Source organism: Alosa pseudoharengus, unplaced genomic scaffold (genome assembly GCF_046254945.1).
Source record: "Alosa pseudoharengus isolate Yale_2024_CS ecotype anadromous, Long Island Sound unplaced genomic scaffold, YU_APseudo_1.1 YU_APseudo_1.1_scf_14, whole genome shotgun sequence".
Classification (NCBI taxonomy): domain Eukaryota; kingdom Metazoa; phylum Chordata; class Actinopteri; order Clupeiformes; family Clupeidae; genus Alosa; species Alosa pseudoharengus.
Window position 1 is genome coordinate 30588510 of NW_027468609.1, and position 23888 is coordinate 30612397.

A 23888-nucleotide genomic window follows, 5' to 3' on the forward strand; every position below is an offset into this window, starting at 1 on the left:
ATTGTGAGATTAGAATAAATCACCAAAAGTCAACTTTACTAAAGGTGCCAATAATTCTGGAGGGTACTGTATATGTTTGCTCTTCTTAAGTTATCTAGGCTTTATGTCCCTGGGTAGCCACACCTGTTCTGTCCTGATTGAAGCTTGTTTTTGCTCCCTCAATCCTGTAAGCAACCAATCACTTGTTCTTTCTTTCTTTCTTTCTTTCTTTCTTTCTTTCTTTCTTTCTTTCTTCTTTTCTTGCTTGAAAAGTGGCCTATAGGTGTTGAATCTGAAGGCAAAATCCCTACCTCGCCACTCCTAGTTTGGACAAGGATTTCAGAGGTAATCCATGCTTGACCCAAATATTTATGTCTTTCTATTTGCGGGGACACACAGGTCAGAAAATGTTTTATGTCCGGATGGCCATGCAAGCTAGTCTGTTTGTTGGAGAGCTTGTCATTCAGAGCTGACCTCAAGAATGTTAGGGATGGGAAGGGGAAATGTATAATAGGACTATTTTGATTTGTGCTTTGTTGAGATTAATGCATATTTAAAAAAAGGAGAAGTATCCTCTTTATTTGGCATAACCTAGGTTCCAAGCCTAAAAAACAAAGGGGTCTTTTCTCCCCACAGGGTTCTTTCTTTAAATCTTTACCCTGACATTTCAGTTAGAGCAGCCTTCTAAAGCAGTCATATCAACCACTGCTCACATACATTTGCCTTCTTACTCACAGATATATTGCATTAATAATGCTAGATGGCTACACTCGGTTCAAACCATTTGGCTTTTGCCACTCATATGTTTCCTTACTGTATATGTTGTGTAAATGGTAGTATTATGTTTTGTAGAATGCGTCATGAAAATGGTGATAGTTCTAACCTTGATTTTTAATGATTACAAAACGTTTGTCCACAGAATTATTTGCATAGGAGCTTATTTTATGGGTCTTTGTCTAAATTATGATCCCTCTGAACATGCTGTTGATTTTTAAAGTACTTATTTTCCTGTTCTGGCTGCATCTAATAGCATGAGCTCATTTGCTACAGAAAAGAGTCCATGATTAGCTTATAATTATGTTTGAATGCTAACTTGGAGCATTCATAGTGAAATGGCCTCATATGGGGAGAAGATATTAATGACAACAAGGTCCAGGAAGTTGGTAGCTTTGTAAGTTGGTGCCCAAGTGCCCATTGTCCCAAACATGAAACCATGTGCCTAGAGTACTCTGTTCTGTGTGACATGATGAATTACTGCCAAATAACAGATGTTTAAACCAAACCATGTCAGTGACCGTGTTTAAACACACAGCTCACTGAAACAAATATGTGCATATACCTTAGTATCACTGTGTTTGAGCATAGGTTGTCAATGTTTACTTTATATCTCGTTATATTTCTTCTCTACCTATCTAATTTGGATTCTTATAAGGCCATTAAACTGGACCTCTAATCCACTCAATGTGGCATGAAATGGCCTGTCCAGACCAAAACCATCAATAGCAATGAACTCATTTCTTCCCCACATTTGCTACTGTAGTGATGGCACATCGAATTACCAACTTTTTCAGATGTTTGTGTCTGGTGGTGTGATACAGAGAAACCAAACTAAAGCAACTAAAGGATTTATTTTTGGCGTGTGTCAGCTGTTGTAGCCTGACTGCCGAGTCACCCACTCCCAGCGCTCTGATAAGGCTTCCTATACTGTCTTATGAAACTCTGAGCTTTGTAGAAGAGGAGGGCAAAAGGAGGCTGGCAGGGTGTGTGTGTGTGTTTGTGTGTTTAGTGATATTGCTGCTTTGTAGAAGAGAAGGATAAGACAAGACAGTCACAATCTGTCAGGGTGTGTGTGTTTGGCAGTGATGTTGCTTACACACACACACACACACAGACACACAGACTTGTGTGTGTGTGTGTGTGTGTGTGTGTTTCAGTTTACTTGTGAACAGTGCACTGATGTAAGGTTAACATTGATCTTATTGATTCTGTGTCTATTGAAATGAAAGTGTCTTCACCCCGGGGAGTCCTGTATCTCGATAGCCTGGGTTTTCCCATGGTGCCTTACGCGCGCGATTTTATTCACGCTGCTAGGCAGCCTGGATTCTATGGACTTCGTATTCACCTCAACGAAGGAACCAATCACAGAACGGAGGGAGGGCAGCAAGACGATGACGACACACCGAAGCCGTTACGAGCTACGTACAGACGCATTTGATAGACATTCATAGCGCCCAATAAATGGCTCTGGGCATTCGTAAACCACGTTTCAAATAGACCTCTCCAGAATAAGTCCCGCCTCCATAACTTCCGTATCCATCCAACTTCCTGCCGTCGATTGTCTATGGGAAATAACATGGCGTTTCGAAATATCATACCGGTAAAACATCTGTAGGTAGCGAAGTAGAAAAAGCTGTTGGGCAGATTGGCCTACACACTTCATCTAGTTTCCACTGGATTTTTTGATTGTCGGTGCCGTTTAAGTAGTATACTATAGACTATACTACTTAAATGGCACCGAAAATCAAAAAATCCAGTGAAAACTAGATGGCAGAAGTGTGTAGGCCAATCTGCCCAGCAGCTTTTTCTACTTTGTCACCTACAGAGTTTGACAGGTACGATCTTTCAAAACGCCATGTTATTTCCCATAGACATTTGACGACCGAAGGTTGGATGGATACGGAAGTTTGGATGCGGGATTTATTCTGGAGAGGTCTATACGAGAAAATGAATGTCTTGTTCCCTGACCCCATCTCAATGAGATGAGGTCTGACGTTAGCCAGGCTAGTATCTCGATGCTTTTGGCTCTAAATAAAGCAATCAATCAATTTCATATCTGTTGATTTTTATTTAGAACAGGAGAGACACGTCAAACAGTATCCTATACATTTATTGCAATTTGTATACTTGGACTGTAAACAACATGCAGGTTGATCATTATGTTGTATATGTTGTGTGTGTTTGTGTGCATGAATTAATTTGTGTTTGTGTGCATGAATTAATTTGCTCATTGGTCCATAATGTGTTTGTCTTGTGGAACGGGGTCTGTCTTGCTAGCTGACTATAGTGCTGCTGTAGTTTCTGTGTGTTTCTGATTACTGGTGCGTATATCTCTATCTGCGCACTGCGGCTGTTGGATCCTCCCTTCAGCACCACTTGTGTGTTTTGACCGTTGCGTCCTGCGCCGTATGTGATAACGCCTATCACCCATGCATCACAACCCGGCCTGCTGCTCGGGCCTCTGCTGACCTCAGATTTCACTCCCGTTCTATGTGAGGTCTTCAACATTTGTTTCCTTTTCGTTCAAGACACTATCTTTTTTTTTGACACGCTTCTTCCTTTTTTCCCCCTATTGCTCTAATCCTATTTCTCTTCACCTCCCTCTTCCCTCTCTTAACGACATATGTCTCTCAGTCTCGCACACACTTTTCCCCGGTCTCTCTTCCTGATAACACACAATGCCATATTTGGTTGTTGTATAGAAAGCTTCTCTGAGAATAATGCTCTTCATGCCTCATATGCTGGGAAGGCTCTTCCTACTCTGCTGTCCAGTAACTGTCAATCACTCCGTATCTCCTGCCAGCCACTCAGGTCACGTGACCAGGGACATGTTTCCTGTATCCAGGCAAAAAGCCAAATCATCCCTCTCTGACTTCTCCAGTTGTTATTGCTGCCGTTTAAGGCCTCCATATGGTTTTAGCATGCACTGTTTACCACTAACTTATAGCCAATATGACATTTTCTGTGCTCTCCTTCACTTGGGTGTTAATTCAGAATTCATTTGACATGTCATATTTCATACGGCTGTGTCTGTTTCAGTTTAGTGCAACTTAGTGCCTGTAGCCTGAATAGTAAACAGGGCCTTCACATTATTAAGCTTAGCTGACCCCAGTAAAAGAGACCAGTAGAATGGACAGCTGTGATCATAATTTAAGTTCACAACACACCGCTTTGATTGAGTGGGAAATGTGTCACCGTGCCGCACCTTGGAAAGCAGCAATGGCTCAACAGCAGATGTCACATCCCGATAGGGAAATCAGAGGTGATACACTTCGGTTTCCTCTTTTCCCCCTCTCATTCCCCTCTCATCATTTGGCCCAACTCACCTCTGGTTGGCTCTCTATTCCTAATTATGGGGAACTTTGCACAAGTAAATACTCGCCTCCTTTGGATTTAAATAATGATTGGCTCTTATCTGTCTGTCTCCAGTAATCTGTGTGCTTTGGGATGGTGCTGAGTCACATTCATTGCTGTATCTTCTTCGTCTGTTCTTATCTCAGGCCGTTTAGAGTGTCGAACTCAATAAAGCCTGCAGAACTAACTTAGCCATTGTAAGTTACACTAATCTTTTCCTCCTGGTACATGAGCATAGGCCATCATGCGTAGTCTACTATAAGAGCTTATCTGTAAGAGTCAGTAAACTAGTATTATTGAGATGTATTAGACTGTCCACTTAAAAACAGGCATTAAAAGCCATCATTATTATGAAAAAACATAATTATGCATGCAAATATACAGTACAGATTTAATATATAATTTCATGTTTACTCTTATAATATTTATATTTTTTCTCCTTTTAGTTTGTTTTCAGCATTTTTTTTTTTTTTTTCAGATGCACTCCTATAGGAATTATTTGTCATTTTTTTACACAAACAAAAACACTAATGAACTGTGAAGTTATTGTAACAGACAAAGCTTATGACTGTTGTTTTGGGCAGACGTAATCCTGGGTCAGATTTCTAACTCCTCGGGTCTGTCAGGCTCCTATGCACAGTAACACTTGCCCAGGCAAATTCTTGGCTAAGCTGGCTGTTTGTTTTGCTATTATGTTTACATTTGAGGTGGAGAAGATATATGAACATGCAGTAGCATGGATTTGTTGCAATAATTAACTTGACATTCCTGAATTTCCATTCTCCTGATGTTTCTTCTGATGTTTGCATTGCCAAAAAGAGGAAATGGCTGAGTTAAGGGCCTATGCTTCTGCTCAGCTCATCTTATGATTTCTTGATACATTAGGTCCTTAACACAGTTAAAGGAAAGTTCAATTGGTTCACAACAGTTTGAATACCACCTAAACCAACACAGTGTGAAAATACCTGGTATAAAAATGAAACAAATGAAAAGAAAATAAACAGAAGAGAGAAGACTGGGAGAGTCCCTGCACAGATAAGACAGCTCCCCCTCTAACGCTGGTCTTCCTGAGGATTTAGCCTCTGGCACCCGGCATAGACATCCACCAGACCTGAGCCAGGTTACTTTGCATACATAAAATTTGCAAGCCAAATCTCCCTTCTCCCTTCTCTCACTCCTTCCTCACCTAAACTGTGTGTGTGTGTGTGTGTGTGTGTGTGTGTGTGTGTGTGTGTGTGTGTGCGTGTGTGTGTGTGTTTGTAAGCAGTTGTATAATAAATTCAGTTGCACTACACATTAATATAAAAAGTTTGTGTATTTCCTAAAGAAGATCAGCATATGGGTGTATGAGGGCTGATATTACGCTGTTTGTGTGCACAATAACTGTAAGTTAAAGGACTCCGCCAAAGTCAATCGGAGATCACAGTTGTACAGTCTTTCAGTTGTTTTTACAGTTATGTTGCCATAGTAACTCTACCTCCCAACCCTTTGCATGTTCACAGGAACTGGCCCCAGTGAGACAGTCACTGTCTTCCAGGGGCCAGTTTCACAAAGCTATTTTAGGCTGGTTTGTAATGTCAGGTCAGTCTTAATTGTGCTAATAGACATCTTAGACAAATTGGGGAGGGAGATAGTTGGGTACAGAAATGGGGAAGTGTGGCATGAGGAGGTCTCTGTGAATGTGTGTGTGTGTGTGTGTGTGTGTATATGTGTGTGTGTGTATATATGTGTGTGTGTGTGTGTGTGTGTGTGTGTGTGTGTCTGTGTGTGTGTGTGTGTGTGTGTGTGTGTGTATAAACAAGCATTCCCATTTCCTTTAACCCAGAGCCAACCCACGGGAGCAGAAACCTGTTCTGGGCCATCGCCCTTCCCGCTCTGCTCGCTCTGATTGGCTGGGCTGTGCAGGATTCTGATTTGCTCGGTTTCCCCACAACAGGATGCAGCCCTAACTGTTCCGTGGCAGACCCCATTGCTGTCGTAATATACATGGCTATTTGCATTGCCGCCACAGATTTGTTTACCAACTGTACCTGTGCAAGGACAGCGCTGGGAGCCTTGCCTTCTGTTTGGACACTGATTTCCTCTTAAATCCCACCACCCGCTGACCCTAGTTTAAACAAGTTTGACTTTGTTTAGTTCAGTTGTGTTACGCACTTTTAGGTTTTAAGTGTAAAAACAATTTTCCACAGGTGCAAAATGTTCATGCATATGGCACACGGAAGTTTAAACAATAATGTGTTGTCAGTAGTCACAGCTGGCAACAGTACAGCCTTTCTCACGCAGACTAAAAGTGGTGTGTGTGTGTGTGTGTGTGTGTGTGTGGTCCTTATAACTTCTGACCACTACCATGGTGCTTACCAATTAAAAATATCAGCTTATGTGTGATGTGGGAGATTCTACATGCAAAGAAATCAAGACTATTTTTTATTTCTCTTGTGATACCATTGAGAAAAATCTCATCTTGGGAGTCGAGGGAAGTGAGACAACAATAAACTTTAACAATATTAACTTTTAAAGAGCTTTTATTGATTTCTTGATAGGTCCATGGAGCACCACCAGCTGTCACCGGTCATAAAGTGCGACGTGGCAGTAATGTTTTTCTCCCACCTTTCTCCTCCCCCCTCCTCTTCCTCTCTTGTTTGCAGTTTTTGCGGGTGTGACACTGGTCGTTGACATTAGAGGGCAAAATAATCCACTTGTTTGCCAGGAATCACTTTAACCTCATCCCTCCACTCGGTGTGAAACGCCCTCTTGTCTGTCCACCAGGAATCTGTACCTGAGTTCCTTCTCCGTGTTTGCATTAAGGGCTTCTCTGGAACTCCCAGTAACCGGCTTTGTCACTGTGCACTTCTCCTATTTCCCTGTGTGCTTATTCAAAGGGATGGCATGAAGCGGTGCATGACCTGCGTAAAGTTACAGTTAGTCACCACGTCGAGAGACAGTTAAATAGGAATCTCTTAGTGCTGCGGGCATGAATGCATCTGTTTAGCTCCTGGATGCATCAGTGTTCACTACACACTCTGTGGTTATTGTCTTTTGCAGGTAAAATGTAGAGGGTGTTTTTTAAACCACATCACAAAGCCATGCTAAGGAGGAGAGCCATAACAACCCACCCTACCCAAAACAAATTTAGTTCAAGAACTCAAGAGAGAATGAAACTCCATTAATTGTCCTGTTCCCAGTAAACTAAGTTACTGGTGTAGTGGCTAATGTTCAAGGTAATAACTCTACTCAGAACAATGGGAGTTGCTTTCTTTTGACCAGGATGCACAGGACAGAATAACTTTGGTTTCCCTGGATCTCGTGTGTGCACAGACATATTTATCTTTTTTTCTATCATAGGTGTAGGCAAATCTGGTCTATAGAGCAGCATATTTACATGGACAGATATGTCCACAACACCCCATTGTCCAGGAATATCACTGTGGAGGAGTCCTGAGTCAAATGTTGTACATCATAACAACTACACAAGCCTACTCATTAGGGAGTCTGTCAAAAAAATATTTTGTGATGTGTTACAAAATGTCTTCTACTAAAAACCAGAAGATGGCATATTTAATTTATGATAACATATAGTTTTCCAAAATGTAATTATAATATGGTGTATTGTATGATACACTCTTCTGAAAGACCCTTGAAGTACATAAACTTGGTTGACAGGATATTTGCATGGAGCTCCAGGCAAAAATTTGAATGAGCTGCTATCTGCAATTCCACCAGAGATTTCACAGGGCCTTTGGCTCAGCTCACAGGAGAGCCATTTCACAGTAGGTGACAGGAATTTTAGCATCCGGATCCTTTTGGACACTCACACGAATACACAGACAGAGAGAGAGAGAGAGAGAGAGAGAGAAAGGCAAATATAGTTCCGTGACACAGAAAATAATTGAGACCGGAGGCCTGTTCAAATTGAGTTTTTTTCTGTGTGTCATGGCTTTTAAAGACAGTGTCAGGTAGGATTAAGATAGATTCCCTGTTTCTATAGAGCTATTGCCTGTATTGTTATTCTGAACATTGCATAACTCTGATTGTATTGACTATATTATTTAAATGCAGCCTAGATTATTTGTTAAGCAGAATGTATTCCAAGTACTTTATCAGGGCAAAGTTATACTGTGCCATTTGAATATATTTGTATGCGAAAAAAAGGTCAGAGAAAGATAGAGAAAAGAAATAATAGGATGGATACTCTTAGATACAAGTAAAATACTTTGAAAAATTACATTTATTCAGTGTACACACAAACAATATAATGCTTAATCTCTTCATGTGGTCACATAAACACCACTGGCAGGTGGACATCCATTCATACAATACTTACTTTAAATAGTTTTGCTGTAATATGGCACAATTTACAAAATACAAAAAAAAAAAATATCATCTGTGAAGTCACCTCAGCAAAGGCAAAAAAGCAAACATAAGCCCAAACACCACAACTTCAAACAAATATCATTCTCACTTCAAATTTTCACTTGAAGCCATAATTACTGATAAAAAAACACCATGATTTTGGCCCTTTGTGATACTTGCTTCAGATAGATTCTATAAAAGCTCTACAATGACATATTGGTTCATGCCAGGATATTCTTTGTAACCTATATGCTTAGCTTTTCTATTTCAGATGCCAAGGCTTTTTCTGTACAATTGGCTTGGCTTGATACAATTGAGGCTGACATTTTAGATGAGTTGAAAGGAATCCTCTTCCTGGAAAGCTGTAGTGTGATGACCTTCCATTCAGGTGAAGATAAGGTCTGGGAAACTAGGTGGATGTGGCCGGAAGCCTCTCTGTATCTTCCCTAAATTTCCTGAAGACTACAGAAGTTCATTGGAAACTCATATGCATTACAATAGAGCACTGATTGTACACTTTCATTACCTAAATGATTTTGAAAGGGTGCTGATGTCATTGTTGCATGCTTCCTCTTGTTGTCCCTATAAATGTTTCCAAAACCAAAGAATGTATAAATATCTGTACTTTAGTCTTCTTTGTGTGGGAAGAAGGGAGGGAGCAATTACAAAGTAGTAATTTGTGTATATATTTACATTCACAAATTTAGCTCAATTTTTTTCTCCAAATTGACTCATGGGCCCAGCCCAGTAGATTCCAGTCCCTGAAAGTTTGAAGGCGTAAACCACTGGCATCATTACATTGCACCCACACTGTATGCACCACCCCTGAGTCAAAGTGCCTCTCCCGCTGGCCTGAGTGGAGAGAGGGTGATGGCTGATCCAGGATCAGGTGTGTCCCGCTGTCCCACCCGGACTCCGTTTGTCTGTTCTGCGTCCCTCCCACTTGGCTGCAGCCTACTTCAGGCTATGCTGGCTCTCATGGTGCCTGCGAAGGTCCACCTTTCTTTGGAAGCCCTTGGCGCAGATGTCGCAGCCGAACGGTTTGAAGCCGGTGTGTTTGCGGCTGTGCGTGATCAGGTTGGAGCTCTGGCTGAAGGCTTTGCCACACACCTGGCACTTGTGAGGTTTTTCTCCTGTGGGAGCGCATACACATGTTGCATGTTAGGGGCAGTGATTCTGTCGATCAGTTACTCTTCTGAGCACAAAACACCAACAATGTCTCCAGGCAAAGAGCTGGTGTCGAACAGATTTGCACAAAAGCTGTCTGCATATTTCCAGTGATCTCTGACTCACCAAGCTATGCTCTCCTCCAACCAGGAAAATATGCAAATCAGTCATGTATTTGTTTAATTTTCTTTTTTTTATTTTACTCTTTGAAGCACTTGGCCACCAAAAGATGCTGGTGCCATTAAAGCCAAATGTAAATAAGATGAACCAAAACTTTCCCGGCACATGGTAGAATACATTCATTTTATAATCTGTAACTATTCACCCTCAATAATGTCTTATGTAAGCACTTAGGTCACATTTTCATTTACTCTTTTTTTTTTTTTGTTTGGCTGTTGAACCTAGATGAAAAAAATAAATATACATCCACACATCAGATACATGTCTGTCCCTTCCTCCATCTCTTCCCAGGTTCACCAGCACACACACACACACATACACACACACACACACACACACACGCACGCACACGCAGACAGACCTGTGTGGATGTAGGTGTGCTTCTTCATGTCAGATTTCTGGTGGAAGCGCTTGCCGCAGTACTGACAGGGATAGGGCCGCGTGTCTGAGTGGATGAGCAGATGGGTGGAGAGGGTGGAGGAGCGCTTGAACGTCTTCCCGCACATCTTACACTCAAACGTCCTCTCCTTAGAATAGAAAAAAACACATGGCATCAACAGTTCAGTGCAAATACTACATCAACTACTGCTTTAACTGGACAGTGTGTGTGTGTGTGTGTGTGTGTGTGTGTGTGTGTGTGTGTGTGTGTGTGTGTGTGTGTGTGTGTGCACGCTGGTTGCAAAAATGAAAACATTTATTCATTTAGCAGACGCTTTTATCCAAAACGACTTACATAGGCTATGTCAATTATATTATAAGGGTCATTGTCCCTGGAGCAATTCAGGGTTAAGTGCCTTGCTCAGTGGAAGCTGCGTATTGATCCCACAACTTTTTCAGGCTACTGTATGCTAGCTTAGCTTTTTCCCTGTTGCTGGCCTTTCAATATCTTGTCTCAGGCAGGATTTATATAAAGAGGAAATGTTTACAGTAGTATCACTATTTTTCAGTGGCATAGTGCATTATCCACCCAAATCCCTTCAACAATCATGACCTAACCAAACACAGGTGAAACACATGAGTCATTCATCTCATTTTCATATTGGATCCCCTCCCTGTTTTTCATAGGAAAACTGGATATGCTGGGGGGCAATACGGATAGCTAGCCTGGCTCGTCATTGACTGTACCTGGGAGGGAGATAGTCTGCACACTACACTGTATATGAGCTCCAAGAAATACATACCTGGGAGTGGACATTCATGTGTTGCTCCAGGCTGACGGCGTGGCCGAAGGTCTTCCTGCAGATGCTGCAGCCGAATGGCCGGGTACCGCTGTGCGAGCGCCGCACATGCACCTCGAGTCCGTGAGGAGTGGAGAACACCTGAGAGAACACATCACATGAGTACTCCGTTCTCAGTGCATGGATTAAATAGATAAACAAGTAAATAAAACGTTCTAACAACATCAGGTCATGGGTTTGATGCCTGGGCGAGGAGGCCACACACTGATGGAGACAATTTATATCTGAACTGTACTGTAATGAAAGCAATGTCTGTTGAAGGACCGGAATTAAATGGTGCTTAGGATATCAGAACAATAAAAAAACTAAATCACAGCATTGTTTCTGAAATCATTCAGGTCTGACCATATGAGACAATATTTCAAATCCCTATCTCTCTGTCGATATGTTAGGCAGATGATGATGGTGGGAGAATGTGTGTGTGTGTGTGTGTGTGTGTGTGTGTGTGTGTGTGTGTGTGTGTGTGTGTGTGTATGTGTGTCTGTCTGGGGTCGGGGTTGACAAAATAAAGCCTGACCTTCTCACAGGTAATGCAGTGGTAGGTGTCAGAGGTAGGCGAATAGTGGGTGCTGCAGTCCAGGGGCTGTGGCGTGTCTGGGGGACTCTGCTTCAGATGGGCCCCGTACAGGCTGGCAGTGTGCTGGAGCAGGGAGGAGGGAAAGCCCATCGGGGGGAAGTCAAAGGGTGTGGGCAGAGGCTCCCAGCCATAGGAGTGCTTGTAGTATGGAGGGAACTCAGCCAGCTGAGGTTCTGCACATGGAGGGACAGACAGATGTGGTCATTATAATTGTCCAAGTCATGATTTTAGATTACAACCAACCATTTTTACACTTTATATGAAAATGCATTTGGAAGAAATTATACAAAAGTCTTAATTCTTCTGCTATCATTTAAGGAGAACATTTCACTTGTGTTATTAACCTTCCTTCGTCAGTGTTTTGGCGAGTTTATTTATTGCCCATTTATGATCCGATCAGCAACTAGACCAGAAAAACCCTGAGGCGAACACCCACAAATGTCAACAACATTTTCAGTCATTTCTCTTCATTGCTGTGGCCGTATCTGATCCGATCAGCAACATAACCAAACGAAATGCAAACCCTTGATGCGGGTACCAAGGAATAGAATATATAGATAAAGTAATCTGATCTGTTATATCAAAAAGATGAAGGAAACACCTGTCAAGTTATGACGACTTTCATCCTTGGCATTGTTGAAAATATGAATTTGTCATCCTGATTTCTAAAAGATAAGAAGGGAAGTAGCCTTACTCAGATATTGTCACAGAGCATGTCCTTACCTGACATATAAAATGGCCTCCCTGGGGTCAGTGAGGGCAGGGTGGGCTCTGGGAGTGATGGCACTGGGCACTCTGGCTCCTGCTCAAACTTGATGTTGTTGAAGGAGTCCAAGTGTGAGGGGATACCGCCTGACCGTGATTCTTCTTCCTGGGACAAAGTCCTGGAAAGTTCCAGGGGTTCAAGGGCTATAAGAGTATATGATGAATCAGATATTAGGCACTGTCAAATATACTGATGAGGTTTCAGACTAGGTTCAGACTGATTCAAAATGAATGGGTTAGATAAATTACTTTTTCGTGAAGTGTGATTGAAAAACGTTCAGCTGCTAATTAGAGTTTTTTTTTCTTTAGGCAACATGGAATTCATTCAACATTTCTTTTATTTTCACTCCACTGTGGTTTAAAATGAATTGATTGTTTGGCTACTAGGATTAAGTGCTAACATGGTGCACATCGAATGTGTTTACCATGTTCTCCGTCAAAGGCAATAAAAGTTAGATAAATTCCCTCAAAGATAAAAACAATGAAGGCCTTTTTCTTATAGCGTCTTTCAATTTGCATATCCGTATAATCCACCCTAACCGCCTGGCTGTGGCAGGATGAAAGCTGAGGAGACTTCAACAGAGTAACTTGAGCGTCAAGGATCCATGACTAACTTGTAACTGTCGCCAAAGCAAGCCCACACCACCACCCTGGGGCTGTGTAAGCCATCTAAAGTTTTAGCCCTACTTGCAAATGTTTGCAAACCGCTCCAACAGACCATCTATAACTTTGTTTTCTGTTAAATTAGGTTTTTTTTTAAATAAGAAAACAAGTTGATTAGTGACCAAGATATGACATAATAGAGAAGCCACTTTGAGATTAACCATCGCTTTAACGGCGATGGCAGAAATGGCGTTGATGATTATGCCTTGCGTTTTATTATAGACCATTACAGTGCTGTGAATTTGCGTTAAAGTCTATCGCTCTTAGTCCGTATCTTAAGCTTTTATGCCAGTTATGTTACCTGAACAACAAAATATGTCTGTTACAAACAGTATAGGCTAATTAGGGGAATTCATATCCTCTCAGGAGACATGCGTAAAAGTAACATGTTCGTTTGGAGACCATCTTACGCTTTAAAATGTGACTTTTTCATAAAAGAGTGAAATCAAATAGGTGATTAATTGAAGCGACGCTATTATTTTTTTATTGCAAAAGTTGAACAAACAGACCTAAGAATTTATCTACCACTTACTTGAGACCGGGACCGTGTATGACGGGTGTCTTGGTTCAGCCGGGACATCCTCACAAACACGGTGCACGTTGTACGATGCACATCTTTTGCTCTTTACCAGAAATGAGCGAGGCATGGTGAATCTGTTAAAAACATAATTTTGTTTTTGGATGTCAGGCTATGACTTAAAACAACCATTTGGAAAACATGAAAAAATACACTGTTAAAGAACATAAAGGCCCAGCTGTCATGGATGAGTCAAATGTAATGTAATAAAAATGACCATTTTGAAAGGCCATATCATAGGCATACATTATAGATGTCAAACCAGATAGATAAATTAATGAATATATGAATCTAAAATCTAAAATGTGAAAAAAACAAAAACAACAAAAAAAACCCCTACCATTAGCCAATAACAAATGAAGAAAGCGAACGTTTTTGTATGTTATGTCTGACGTTTTAAAACATGAGTTAGTAATTAAATAGATTTGGATTTGTAAACGTATAATTGTGCGTTGCAGCCTAAAAGTTTTTATCACGGCTCAGAACACAGTTTAAAAGTTGCGTAGTTTAGGCTACACAAAACATACCTGCAGTTAAGGAAGGCTGATTATTTCCTGTTGGCCCTTGAAATAAGCTATATTCCCTAAATGTGTGAGAAGCAAAGCTTAACGGCTCGAAAGGTATATGTAGCGCATTGCTTGACACTTGCCAAGTCCCTGTTGCTCCCCTCCCTGATTTTCAATCAGATAAATTTGTCGGAATCTGACAGTGGTTTGACAGCCAATGAGAGAGCAGCGTGCTGGGTGAATATTTGCGTACAAACACAGGGCGCAAAATAATGTCTTGGTAACTGCTGACATTTGATTCCTGCTAAATAGGCTTTCATTTACGATTTATTATTTTTTTTTCTTGACATGTTTTATGGTTATCACAACGGTAATTGCACAAAAATAAATCGTAAAAAGTTTTGAACATTTAGTTTAACTTTGTTTCTTATGCTCCAGAAAGACAGCCGTTGTCTCTCAATTTAGACTAGCCTGGCCGAAAAGTTAGACTGCAAACGCTTCTTTTACCATTTCATACTTACAGTAGGAAAAAGTAAATTAAACATTTTAGAATACACACCAAACCAGTCTTTCGGTGTTAAGTCTTGTTTGCACAGTGATGTTTGCTCAGAAGTGTAATTTGTGTAGACGAGAATGTAGTTCTGCAAAGGTTTATATTTGCGAAAGAGATTTCAGATTAAAAATGAGAATGATTTTTTATTTTTACAATTAGCAATAATTAAAAATCACATGATTAATAATACCGTTGTCTGCAACTGAATTAACAGCATGATGCAACGGTATGCGTTACCTATAGCGCTTACCGGCTCCCCTAGCGCTTTTGACAACCTGCACACCTGATGCGCACCATGCTCTCTCTTCCCTCCTCTACCTTCCTCTCCACTTCCCTCATCTACCTCTATTCGTCTACCACTTTCTCCTCCTACCACACTTTAACTATACTTATCTATAATGTAGGCAATAATATCACAGATGCAGTAATTCCCAGGTAAGGTCTGCTCTGCACTGTAGCTTGAATGTTATTATCTTGCTGTAAGTCGCTTTGGATAAAAGCGCCTGCTAAATTAATAAATGTAAAGTAAATGTAATGCGTTGGCATAAAATGTCAGTTGTACAGTTAGAGAACTCCGGAGTCAGATAACTCACAAACTTCCAAAGAAGTGGAGGTGCTTTGAGTCCAAAAGAGTGGAGGTGCTGCAGTTTTTGTGCAGTAGTGTTATGGATGTTTGTTATGGTAATCAGGCAACATTTTTTATGTCATAGCCATATTTAGATTGTGGTCTTTTGAGAGTAGCGTTTTAGTCAACAAAGTCAAGATAAAACATATCCACATAGTAAGTTGCTCGACATTTAGGCCTAGGTCAAGATAATGAATAGTTTTAGCCTAGGTCTTAGTAAGATTTCGGTCATAGCTTATTATCTACCCTGCATAATGTCTTCCTTGAACACATCAAAGCACCAACAATGTTCAGCATTGAAATGCCATGAATTATATTCTCCACTAGATGGGGGTGTTTGATCTCTGTAAACTTCGAATCAATCAGTGAGCACAGATTGAAGCCTCCGTGAGGCTGAAGGGAGGAAGACCATCTCAAACAAAATTGAGGAGATGTGCTTTGGCGTTGTAAAATTTATCAGAAAATCTAATTAGCGCTATTTTTAGACAGTAATTTTTTATGATGACTGAAAATCAAACCGGAGTTGTGAACGTATCCTACTTTGTGCTTTATAGCTTGTTTTTAGGCAACTGAGGTTTGTAAATGGTGTGATTAGTGGTCATTGTCTTTGAACTTAAAACACACATAGACCTGATGTATATTTATTTCTTTATAGTCGAGATGACCACTTCATCATGGACAGAGGTACATTAGGTCTCGTAAGAGAAGATAAGTCTCAAAGGCCTCTGTTTTACTCCTGTCCTGTCTGACTTAGAATAATGCAGACCTAGACTACAAACATGACTGCCACTGATTTCTTAATATTTATTTATATATCATATATTATTAGCTGTATGTCTAGATTTTTGCATGCAGTGTGTGTGTCTGTATCTATGCAGATGTGTGCATATGTGTCCATGTGTGCAGTGCTTCTGTCTGCAACAACAGACAAATTTACTCTCAAATATTTGTCTGTATCCGCAAGAGTTAGGGTAGGGTGGGGGGAGTGCGACAGAGCCTCCTGGCTTCTTGCAATATACGAGGGGCCAAAGGAAGAAGAGTGCCACCTGCCATAGCTATCTTAGGCCTACTGGAATTCACATCTTCAGTCTATCTGTCTGTAGATTTCTGATTACACCTGATCCTGAAATCCAACTACACTGTTGAGCAATTTGTTTACCAAACATGTGATTAATGTTGGATCTGTAGGAATAAAATGTAGCCTATTAAGTGAGGAAAGCACACACAAATATAGTATCATATGGCTACTGGTCAGCTGGTGCCAGAAATATCTGAAAATCATGTTAAACGGAATTTAAAGCATTGGTATTTTGGCATTTTTAAAGTGTAATGCACACAGTTGCCTAACAGACTTGTCACATCACATTTATCCTAAAAGGCATGCAGTTTCATGTGTTTTGCAGCCTTCTGAGAATCTCACGTGGCGCATGCGCCCAGCTCCTGAGTCACGCGAAAACCGCATTACACTAGGCAGATCCCTTCACTTTGCAGAAAAACAATCATGTTTTTAGAATTTCATCTGAAGTTCGTCAGCTACATATTTCTAAATAGCCTAAAGTGGCGAACGGTTTTATTTTTTAGATGAAAGATGTAAAATAAGTTTAAAAAAAGACCGCGTTCTTAGAATGAACAAACACACTACAGTGTAATCAGGGATTACTTTGCCTCAACGACGGCGGAGGGTAATTGCAGAGGGAGGGGTGTGAGGTGTTCAAGATGGCGGCGCCCTGTGGAGTGCAGTTACTCTAACAGGTAAACAGGTTTATTTATTCATGTATTTAAAGATGCATTGCAAATTTTCCAATGCTGTGTCACTCATAATGATAAATCTGAATAGGAAAGTGGATTTTCTGACCTCGACAGTGACTGACAAAGGATATCATTTTTTTTGTACAAAGCGCACGATTATAATGCCTGGTGTAGGGACTGGCGGCGAATTACAGTTTGGTAGCTTCAGCTATCTTAGTTTTTGACTTCTGGCGTTGTGGAAATATGTAAGTCGTGTGATGTCCTGCAGATGCATGTGTGTATCGGAAAGATTTAGCAAAGCATACGCGTAATAAGCCGAAGGGGTTAGTTTGGCCAACGATCCCCATTGTTCTCCGGAGTTGTTTACGCCAAGCAGTGGTCATTCCAGATTGCTAGCGAGAACGCTAGCAATCTAGCCACAGCAGTTAATCAAGTCGCTCTGTGTATATAGAGCATTTGTATTACACAGTGACAGGCATACGCAGTCTTATTACCACGCCTTAAACTTATTTTTCATCTAGAGCAATATATGATAATCGCCCCATTTTTGCAGTCATCACTTTTCGAAACCGCGAGCTTTTTAACGCAGCGTCATAGCTGCACAGCAGCATTAGCTCGCTGCACAGTTCAAACCGAACTCTCCACGTTAATTGTACATAGACCGTTTTACGGACAGTTTTAGGAAGTGGCAGCTTTTTCCCTTAGCTACGCTGACAACACATTACATTATAATTTAGCCCAATCCAGTAAGATTTGAAAGTGACGTAGTAATCCTAATCTACATCTGAATCTACAGCATCAAAGTGTAACCTACCATTCATTGAATACGGACTATTTTTCTTAGAGGACTCACATAGCACGGTAGCCTGCTATCTTTCTTTACATCCACAGATTTCCACGTTGTGTTATATTAGCGCTTTATCTACTAATGTTGGTGTTTACAGCCATACTATTCAACCACTAATTAACAAAACTCCTTGCAGTGTCATTTACCAACTCACACAGAGCCAAATGCAATTTCCAGCGTTTGCATGGAGGTGCACAGGCAACATAAGGCCTCTTTGTATGTCCTATACCGGGTGATGTGTGGCTGCTATGCCCGAAGGTCACGGTAACATTTGTTTCTGTTTGTGTCACTGTTCACTCCCTCATTTAGGAGTCGGCATATGAATGTATCAAACCAACCAACTTCATGTGTCTCTTGTCTTATGCTTCACATTGGGGCTCTCTTCTGCTTTGGCAGGGAGGAGTTTTGATTGATTGTGACCGAAGAAGGCTTGTCTTCACTGAGTGTTGTCCTCCAGCTGTGCTTGCCTGTCAGAATCTGTCAGCACCACAGAACACTCATTCTTCAACTAATCCTCCCAGAGATGGAGGTCCAGTGGTGTTAAAGTGACCCATGCCTCATGCCAGTGAAATATTTACTAGAGATGTCAGCTGCTCATGTGGTTAAATTAATTAAGGAGGTGTTTTTTTTTTTAAGAATTTGTGTGTTGCCTGCTTAATGCTATCAGGTTCTTGAATCTTGACTCTGTGCTGGGATAGCCTTTTTCCGCTATGCACTGCTTCAGTGGAAGTAACCATGTGGGTGGGATCTGACAAGCACATTCTTTTGCACAGTACTGCATGATATTGGGAGACATAGAAAGCAGCAAACCGAAATCAAGCGCAGCATCTTCTGGAAATCAGGCAGCCCATTTCTGTTTGAACTATAATGATTTCTTTTTTTATTTTGTATGTATAGTAATGCTTTTCAGTTAATGAAGCCTAACAATAATTGGTGGATTGCAAGAAATATACAAAGTTACCATCAGTGCATTCATGAAAGTATGGGAAAAGGTTACCAGCAATACATTCATGAACTGAATCGTCATTCTTTGACAAATGTGCACCAGGCTGATTTTGCAGATGATGGCCAACTTGTTTTGGTGTGTGCTGTTGCACACATGCGGATCGTTGGGATAATGGCCTGTCAGTCAGAAGTTATTTATGCTGTCTTGTCAGGAGGAAAAGATTTAGTAGAGTGGGCACTTTGAGGCAGCGATCGCGGGGGTGTCACCACAAGTAAAGATCACTTTCACCCACAGCTCAGCCCCCCTCTCCCCACCACACCCCCACCCTCCCCTCCGCTCCATCACGTCCCATCCCGGCCCAAGAGTGTGGGCTTCTTCACGCTTCAGTGCCCCCCTCCTCGTCTCACTGTCCTGGCTGCAGTGGAGCTGCATGGGGAAACGGCCGGCCCGGATCAGGAGAACAGATTGGGATTATTTTCTTGCTGTGTGCTCCCATGACTCCTGTGTGGCTGCCTAGCTCCCCCCCCACCACCTCCTCCTTACCGCCTTCCCACCACCCGCTGCCATCTGGATGTTTTTTTCTCTAGCTAGTTTTTGAGGTTTTACACAAAGTTCACACACCTTTCTTATGGGTGCTCACAGCTGAGAGGTGGTCACACAGGAGATTATATAGCATACTTGGTTTGTGTTCAGCTGCTTTGTTGCTGTTGATGTTTAAAAAAGTTTCCCTGCACATAGGTTAGGATACTTGGATTTTGTACATCATATGAAAAAAAAATCCTGATTAGATGCCATGGCTTTAATTTACAACTGCCATCAGTGAAGTAACCTCCACTGGTATTGAAATTAGAATCTAGAATTAGAATTAGAATTAGAATCACCCCTGGTAGATTTCACAAATTTCACAAATGTTGGAAAGGATGAGAAAGTGTTAACTGTGCCAAAGATCAGTGGGAGTTGTGATAGCTGTTGATCGTTGAAGCGTGCTGGATGTCAATCCAGTGAGGAGGGCTTCCAATCCCCCAGCCCCCCCCCTCCAGCTAGCTGAATCAGCAGGCAGGGAGTCACGTCATGCCTTTGGAATACCTGTTCCTGCTAACGGCATTCGCTAAATGCCCACTAGGAAGCCGGCCTGGCATGAGAGGGCAGATTATTTTGTTATTGTGAATGCCACGGCGCTGTCAGTCTGCATTTGAATGTGTGACTGGGCCCTAATGGGCTCCGAGGGTGAGTTGGGACGTTGGGACGCTGCTCCCAACCCTAACCCCACCCTACCCACTCACGACCCATGAAGCATCCTCAAAAGCCCGCATTGTTCCCACTCCATTCGGTAAAGGTGATCGGCTCTAGCTGTGTTGAAGCAGAGACTAGGGGAAAAAACCAAGGCTGCGTTTGAAAGGGTCACTCTTTTGAAAGGGTTACTGTCCTCTGGTTTCAATCCTCATGTTTGGTCACAAACACACACTGGACTAATCCATGCTGGACAAAATGAATATTCAGTCGAGATTAAGGAACCCACTGACCCCCGATGCATGCTTGGCTATTGAGAATAGCCAGCTCTTGTTCATTAGTTTAAGGGCCAAACAAAATCATTTGGACCGTGCAAGTGGATTTGCTCCCATTGTGTCTCACCAGACCCATTAGTGCGGTGATTCTTTCCTTCCATGCTGTGAGTGCATTTATCCCCATTAAGCCACAAATCTAAGAAAATGTATTCAGCTGGAGGGTACTGTTTAACCAAGAGGAGAGGAATTAGCATAGCAAAGCTTATCGATAAAGGAAATAAAACCACAGATCTCATGGCAGCATTTTTTTCTTTGTAACTGGACTTTGTTTCGGTTGGATTGTCCAATCAACCAAATTCACACCCATTGATTGCACATATGGGCTGCAGCCTAAAGGCTGTTTTATGCTTCTGCCTCGACTCCACGCAGTGACTACGCAGTGTGAATCTTTCGAAGTGCTGCGTCTCCTGTGTCAGTGTCGCTCACCACCGAAACAATAGTCAGAATGGCAAACACCATAGATTGTCGTGCTGAAATATTAATCTTATTTTTTGGCCTTTTCTTGCTTAGATTTTGTAAAAGTTATCAAGAAATAGACACCAATGAATAGTAGTTACTATAACAAGAAAATAAGTCCGAGGTTATTTGCAAGGTGTCTGCCAGCCTGTTTATGTTATGTTAGCAGGCAAACTTTCCACAACTGCCCACAAAGTACTGCTTGCTGGCAAAGTGTTGATTTCAAAACATTACTGACAAATCAACACTTTGCAATTGGATAACCCCGTCATTGTAACCAAAATATGTCTGAGTTTATTTACAAAGCTAATGTCAGTGAACTAACATGTTGCTACTCCCCACAGTAGGCTACTTGAAGCAGCTGGCTCAACATACAGGGCCAGTGGACCAATCACAGTCCTTGTAGTCTGCATCGCCTCAACGCTAGGTTAAAATATTTTTGGAGGTGTGCGTCAGGCGACGGCGGAGGGCTTGGCTGGGGTACACGCCGACGTGGAGGGCTCTGTGGGGCTACGTTGTTGATTCGATGCAGAAGCATACAACGGCCTTAATACATGACGGTCATCTCACTGAAGAGGTGTAGACAGACTTGTGTTTTAGGATGACATTCACTGTTGTCTTCTTCAATTTTTGCGCTCTAGTGATATGTTATGGTTACATTAATGCTTGTTTGTCATGTCTTTTGTGCTCTGTTGAAATACAGGCTTGATATACTATTTTTGATGGATTGTCCCTTGAGTTCATTTGAGGGGGTGTCTTCCTACCTGATATGCCTTATAAAATGGGCTAAGTTGAAGTCTAAGGGTGCTTTGATTTTCTAAACAGGCTCTGATCCAAAGTCTGCTTGGTTTTTTTTAACTTGCCTTCAAGTTACATCAGCGGTTTCATCAGGTAATTTAATTAAAAACTTGGATAGATCAGTAAGAATCTAAGAAAATAACTAGAATATGTTTCCATCCTCTCCCTCATAGGTGGAGTGTATTGTAATATGGTGTGTGTGTGTGTGTGTGTGTGCGCGCGCGCGCATGCATGCTCGATAACATGACTTCAAAAGTACCGGTTCGAATAACCTTGGTTTTTCCAGATTTACCACATCCTCATGATCCAGATGCAGGATTATTTTCTGTGTTGCAGTTCTTTGTCAGAAAAATGCTGTAATATCTCAGTTTCAGCAACTTAAAGGATCACTATCGTGCTATCATAACTAATTTTCATAGCTGCACCCAATTATTTGTTTTATTCCCTCTGTGTGATCACAAACTTCAGCTGCTGTGTTTAAGTTTTATGTTTATTCATATTTACACATGACATAAGTGTCTACAGTCTAAGTGGAACTGGATTTTATATTGTTTATTCTGGGGCTGTACTGTAATGGTGTTTATCTTTTGGTATTTATCTACGCCCTGCCTGCAGGATATTTTCTGGACTCAAAAGCATATGGTGAGTCCAAATGAGGGGTCAGGAAGGGAATGAATTGGAAATGGGGACGTGGACTTAACCTCACCCATCTTCCCCTCCTCCTCTCCCAGTGGTGCCAGGAGACTGTTTCGGCAGGCGGCCTCGGGACCCCGGCGCCGCAGGACCGGAGGGTGTTGTGACCGCGACTGAGCCGATCCTCCCCCTCCCCCCTTTCCCCTCCCCTCCCCTCGTCCCGCGCCTCACACCCCTGCCCCTCGGCTGTTGTGTCTGGGAGTGGCGTCCGTTGCCCTGACACCCCACACTCCACATCCGCCTCCACCATGGCCCGGGAGCAGCCCAACGTGGGGGACCTGCTCCCTCTCCTGGAGTCCTCCGACATAAGTCAGCTGGAGGAGATCAAGGGGCTCATCAACGAACACCTCAGCTCAGGTAAGAAAGAAACGGGTCTAGGGCTCTCTTTGTTTTTTTTTTGCTCAGGCTAGGGGTTTAAAGGATGTACTCCGATGCCTATAAACCTTCTTTCTGACAGTGTGGGTGTTGGGTATTGAGCCGCTCCCTGAAACGCGGCGATGATTTCAGTTGAATGTCACACTAGGGAAATACTGTGTAGGAGCTCTGTGACTTTGAACACCCACTCCTCTGCAGGGAGATTGAGATGCAGCTGTTGGCTTTTAAGGTGGAACTGCACTTGCAGTTGGTGAGAAATGTCATGCCTCCTAGAAACAGTGCTCAAATTTGCCACCCAGTTATTATGGCAGAGACCTTGGGTCCCTCTAGAAAGGGTTGTTTTCTGTTTCTTGGAGAGATAATTGTGGTGAAGAGTATTCATCAGCAGGTTCAGCACAATGGTGGTTTTTAGCCCGTATATACCAACTTGTATTATTCAATATGGATGCATATAGCCCATACAAGCACATGACAACTTGATAGGATCTATTTATAAGCCATTGAATTTGACAGTGACTGGTGACATGTTCCATATGCTTTTATTTAGGTAGAATGTTTTAGTCCAAAGTAACTTAAAGGAAGTGCATTAACACTTGCTCAACAAATGATATTGCATTTGTCTTTCATTGAACACTTTGGCATTAAAGTGTATAGGCCAGTCTTTTTGTGTTTTGAAGTGCCTTCATTATTTGCCCATTACTTTGAGATGGTGAACCTTTAAATACTTGTAAAGATCCATTTGCGAAAAGGGGTCTTGAATTGTTGAATGTGTTACCTGCCACTGCAGTGTCTATGCTTATAGTAGGCTAAACGTGTAGCTTACCTTGGGTTATGGGTAATGTACTAAAGGGTTGAAGGGGGGGAAGTTGGGTACATACTCATCCATCTTGTTTCTGAATGATGCCAGTGTCTGTCAAATGCTCAAACAAACGACTCTGGACTGGGAACTGATAGGTTTGTGTGCCCCTTCTGCTTCCAAAAGTTTTGATTGAGTGCATGTGGCCAAAGACTCATGATGCGCCATCTGTGTCAATATAACAGACTTGTTAAAACCATCCAATTCCTGGCTGTTTGCCCTGTCAGTTTTGCCAAGGGCCAGTTTGGACAGGGGTTATCCTTGTTAATTTATAATAATAATAACACCTCAC

At 41.9% G+C, this 23888-nt stretch overlaps 2 protein-coding genes across 7 annotated transcripts in view; one reads left to right on the forward strand and one right to left on the reverse strand.

Annotated features, from left to right (window-relative positions):
- Positions 1–8328: 8328 nt before the first annotated feature.
- gfi1b (growth factor independent 1B transcription repressor) lies at positions 8329–14295 on the reverse strand. Its single transcript, XM_076284642.1, has 7 exons — positions 14155–14295; positions 13583–13704; positions 12346–12531; positions 11563–11795; positions 10989–11126; positions 10169–10334; positions 8329–9593 (listed from the first exon to the last, which is right to left on the reverse strand). The coding sequence occupies exons 2-7, from the start codon at positions 13695–13697 to the stop codon at positions 9415–9417; spliced, it is 1017 nt and encodes a 338-aa protein (XP_076140757.1). The 5' UTR covers positions 13698–13704; positions 14155–14295; the 3' UTR covers positions 8329–9414.
- A 2710-nt stretch (positions 14296–17005) lies between these two features.
- The window catches only part of tsc1b (TSC complex subunit 1b), a 35215-nt gene continuing 28332 nt past the window's right edge, over positions 17006–23888 (forward strand). For 2 of the 6 annotated variants that reach the window (XM_076284643.1, XM_076284648.1), the window contains exons 1-2: positions 17012–17063; positions 18044–22722. In XM_076284643.1, coding sequence (XP_076140758.1) covers positions 22614–22722 — 109 coding nt within the window. In that variant the 5' untranslated portion in view covers positions 17012–17063; positions 18044–22613. Of the gene's footprint in view, positions 17064–17111; positions 22723–23888 lie in introns of those variants that run through there. The other 4 variants (XM_076284645.1, XM_076284647.1, XM_076284646.1 and 1 more) reach the window with 4 other exon arrangements.

What these genes read in the sequence shown, in the direction of transcription:
- gfi1b (XM_076284642.1), bottom strand. Translation starts at nt 13,697, where the DNA reads ATGCCTCGCTCATTTCTGGTAAAGAGCAAAAGATGTGCATCGTACAAC. An exon ending in ACTGCATTACCTGTGAGAAG is followed by an intron (nt 11,127 to 11,562) that starts GTCAGGCTTTAT and finishes GTGTTCTCTCAG; the next exon opens with GTGTTCTCCACTCCTCACGG. An exon ending in GCACACCTACATCCACACAG is followed by an intron (nt 9,594 to 10,168) that starts GTCTGTCTGCGT and finishes GCGCTCCCACAG; the next exon opens with GAGAAAAACCTCACAAGTGC.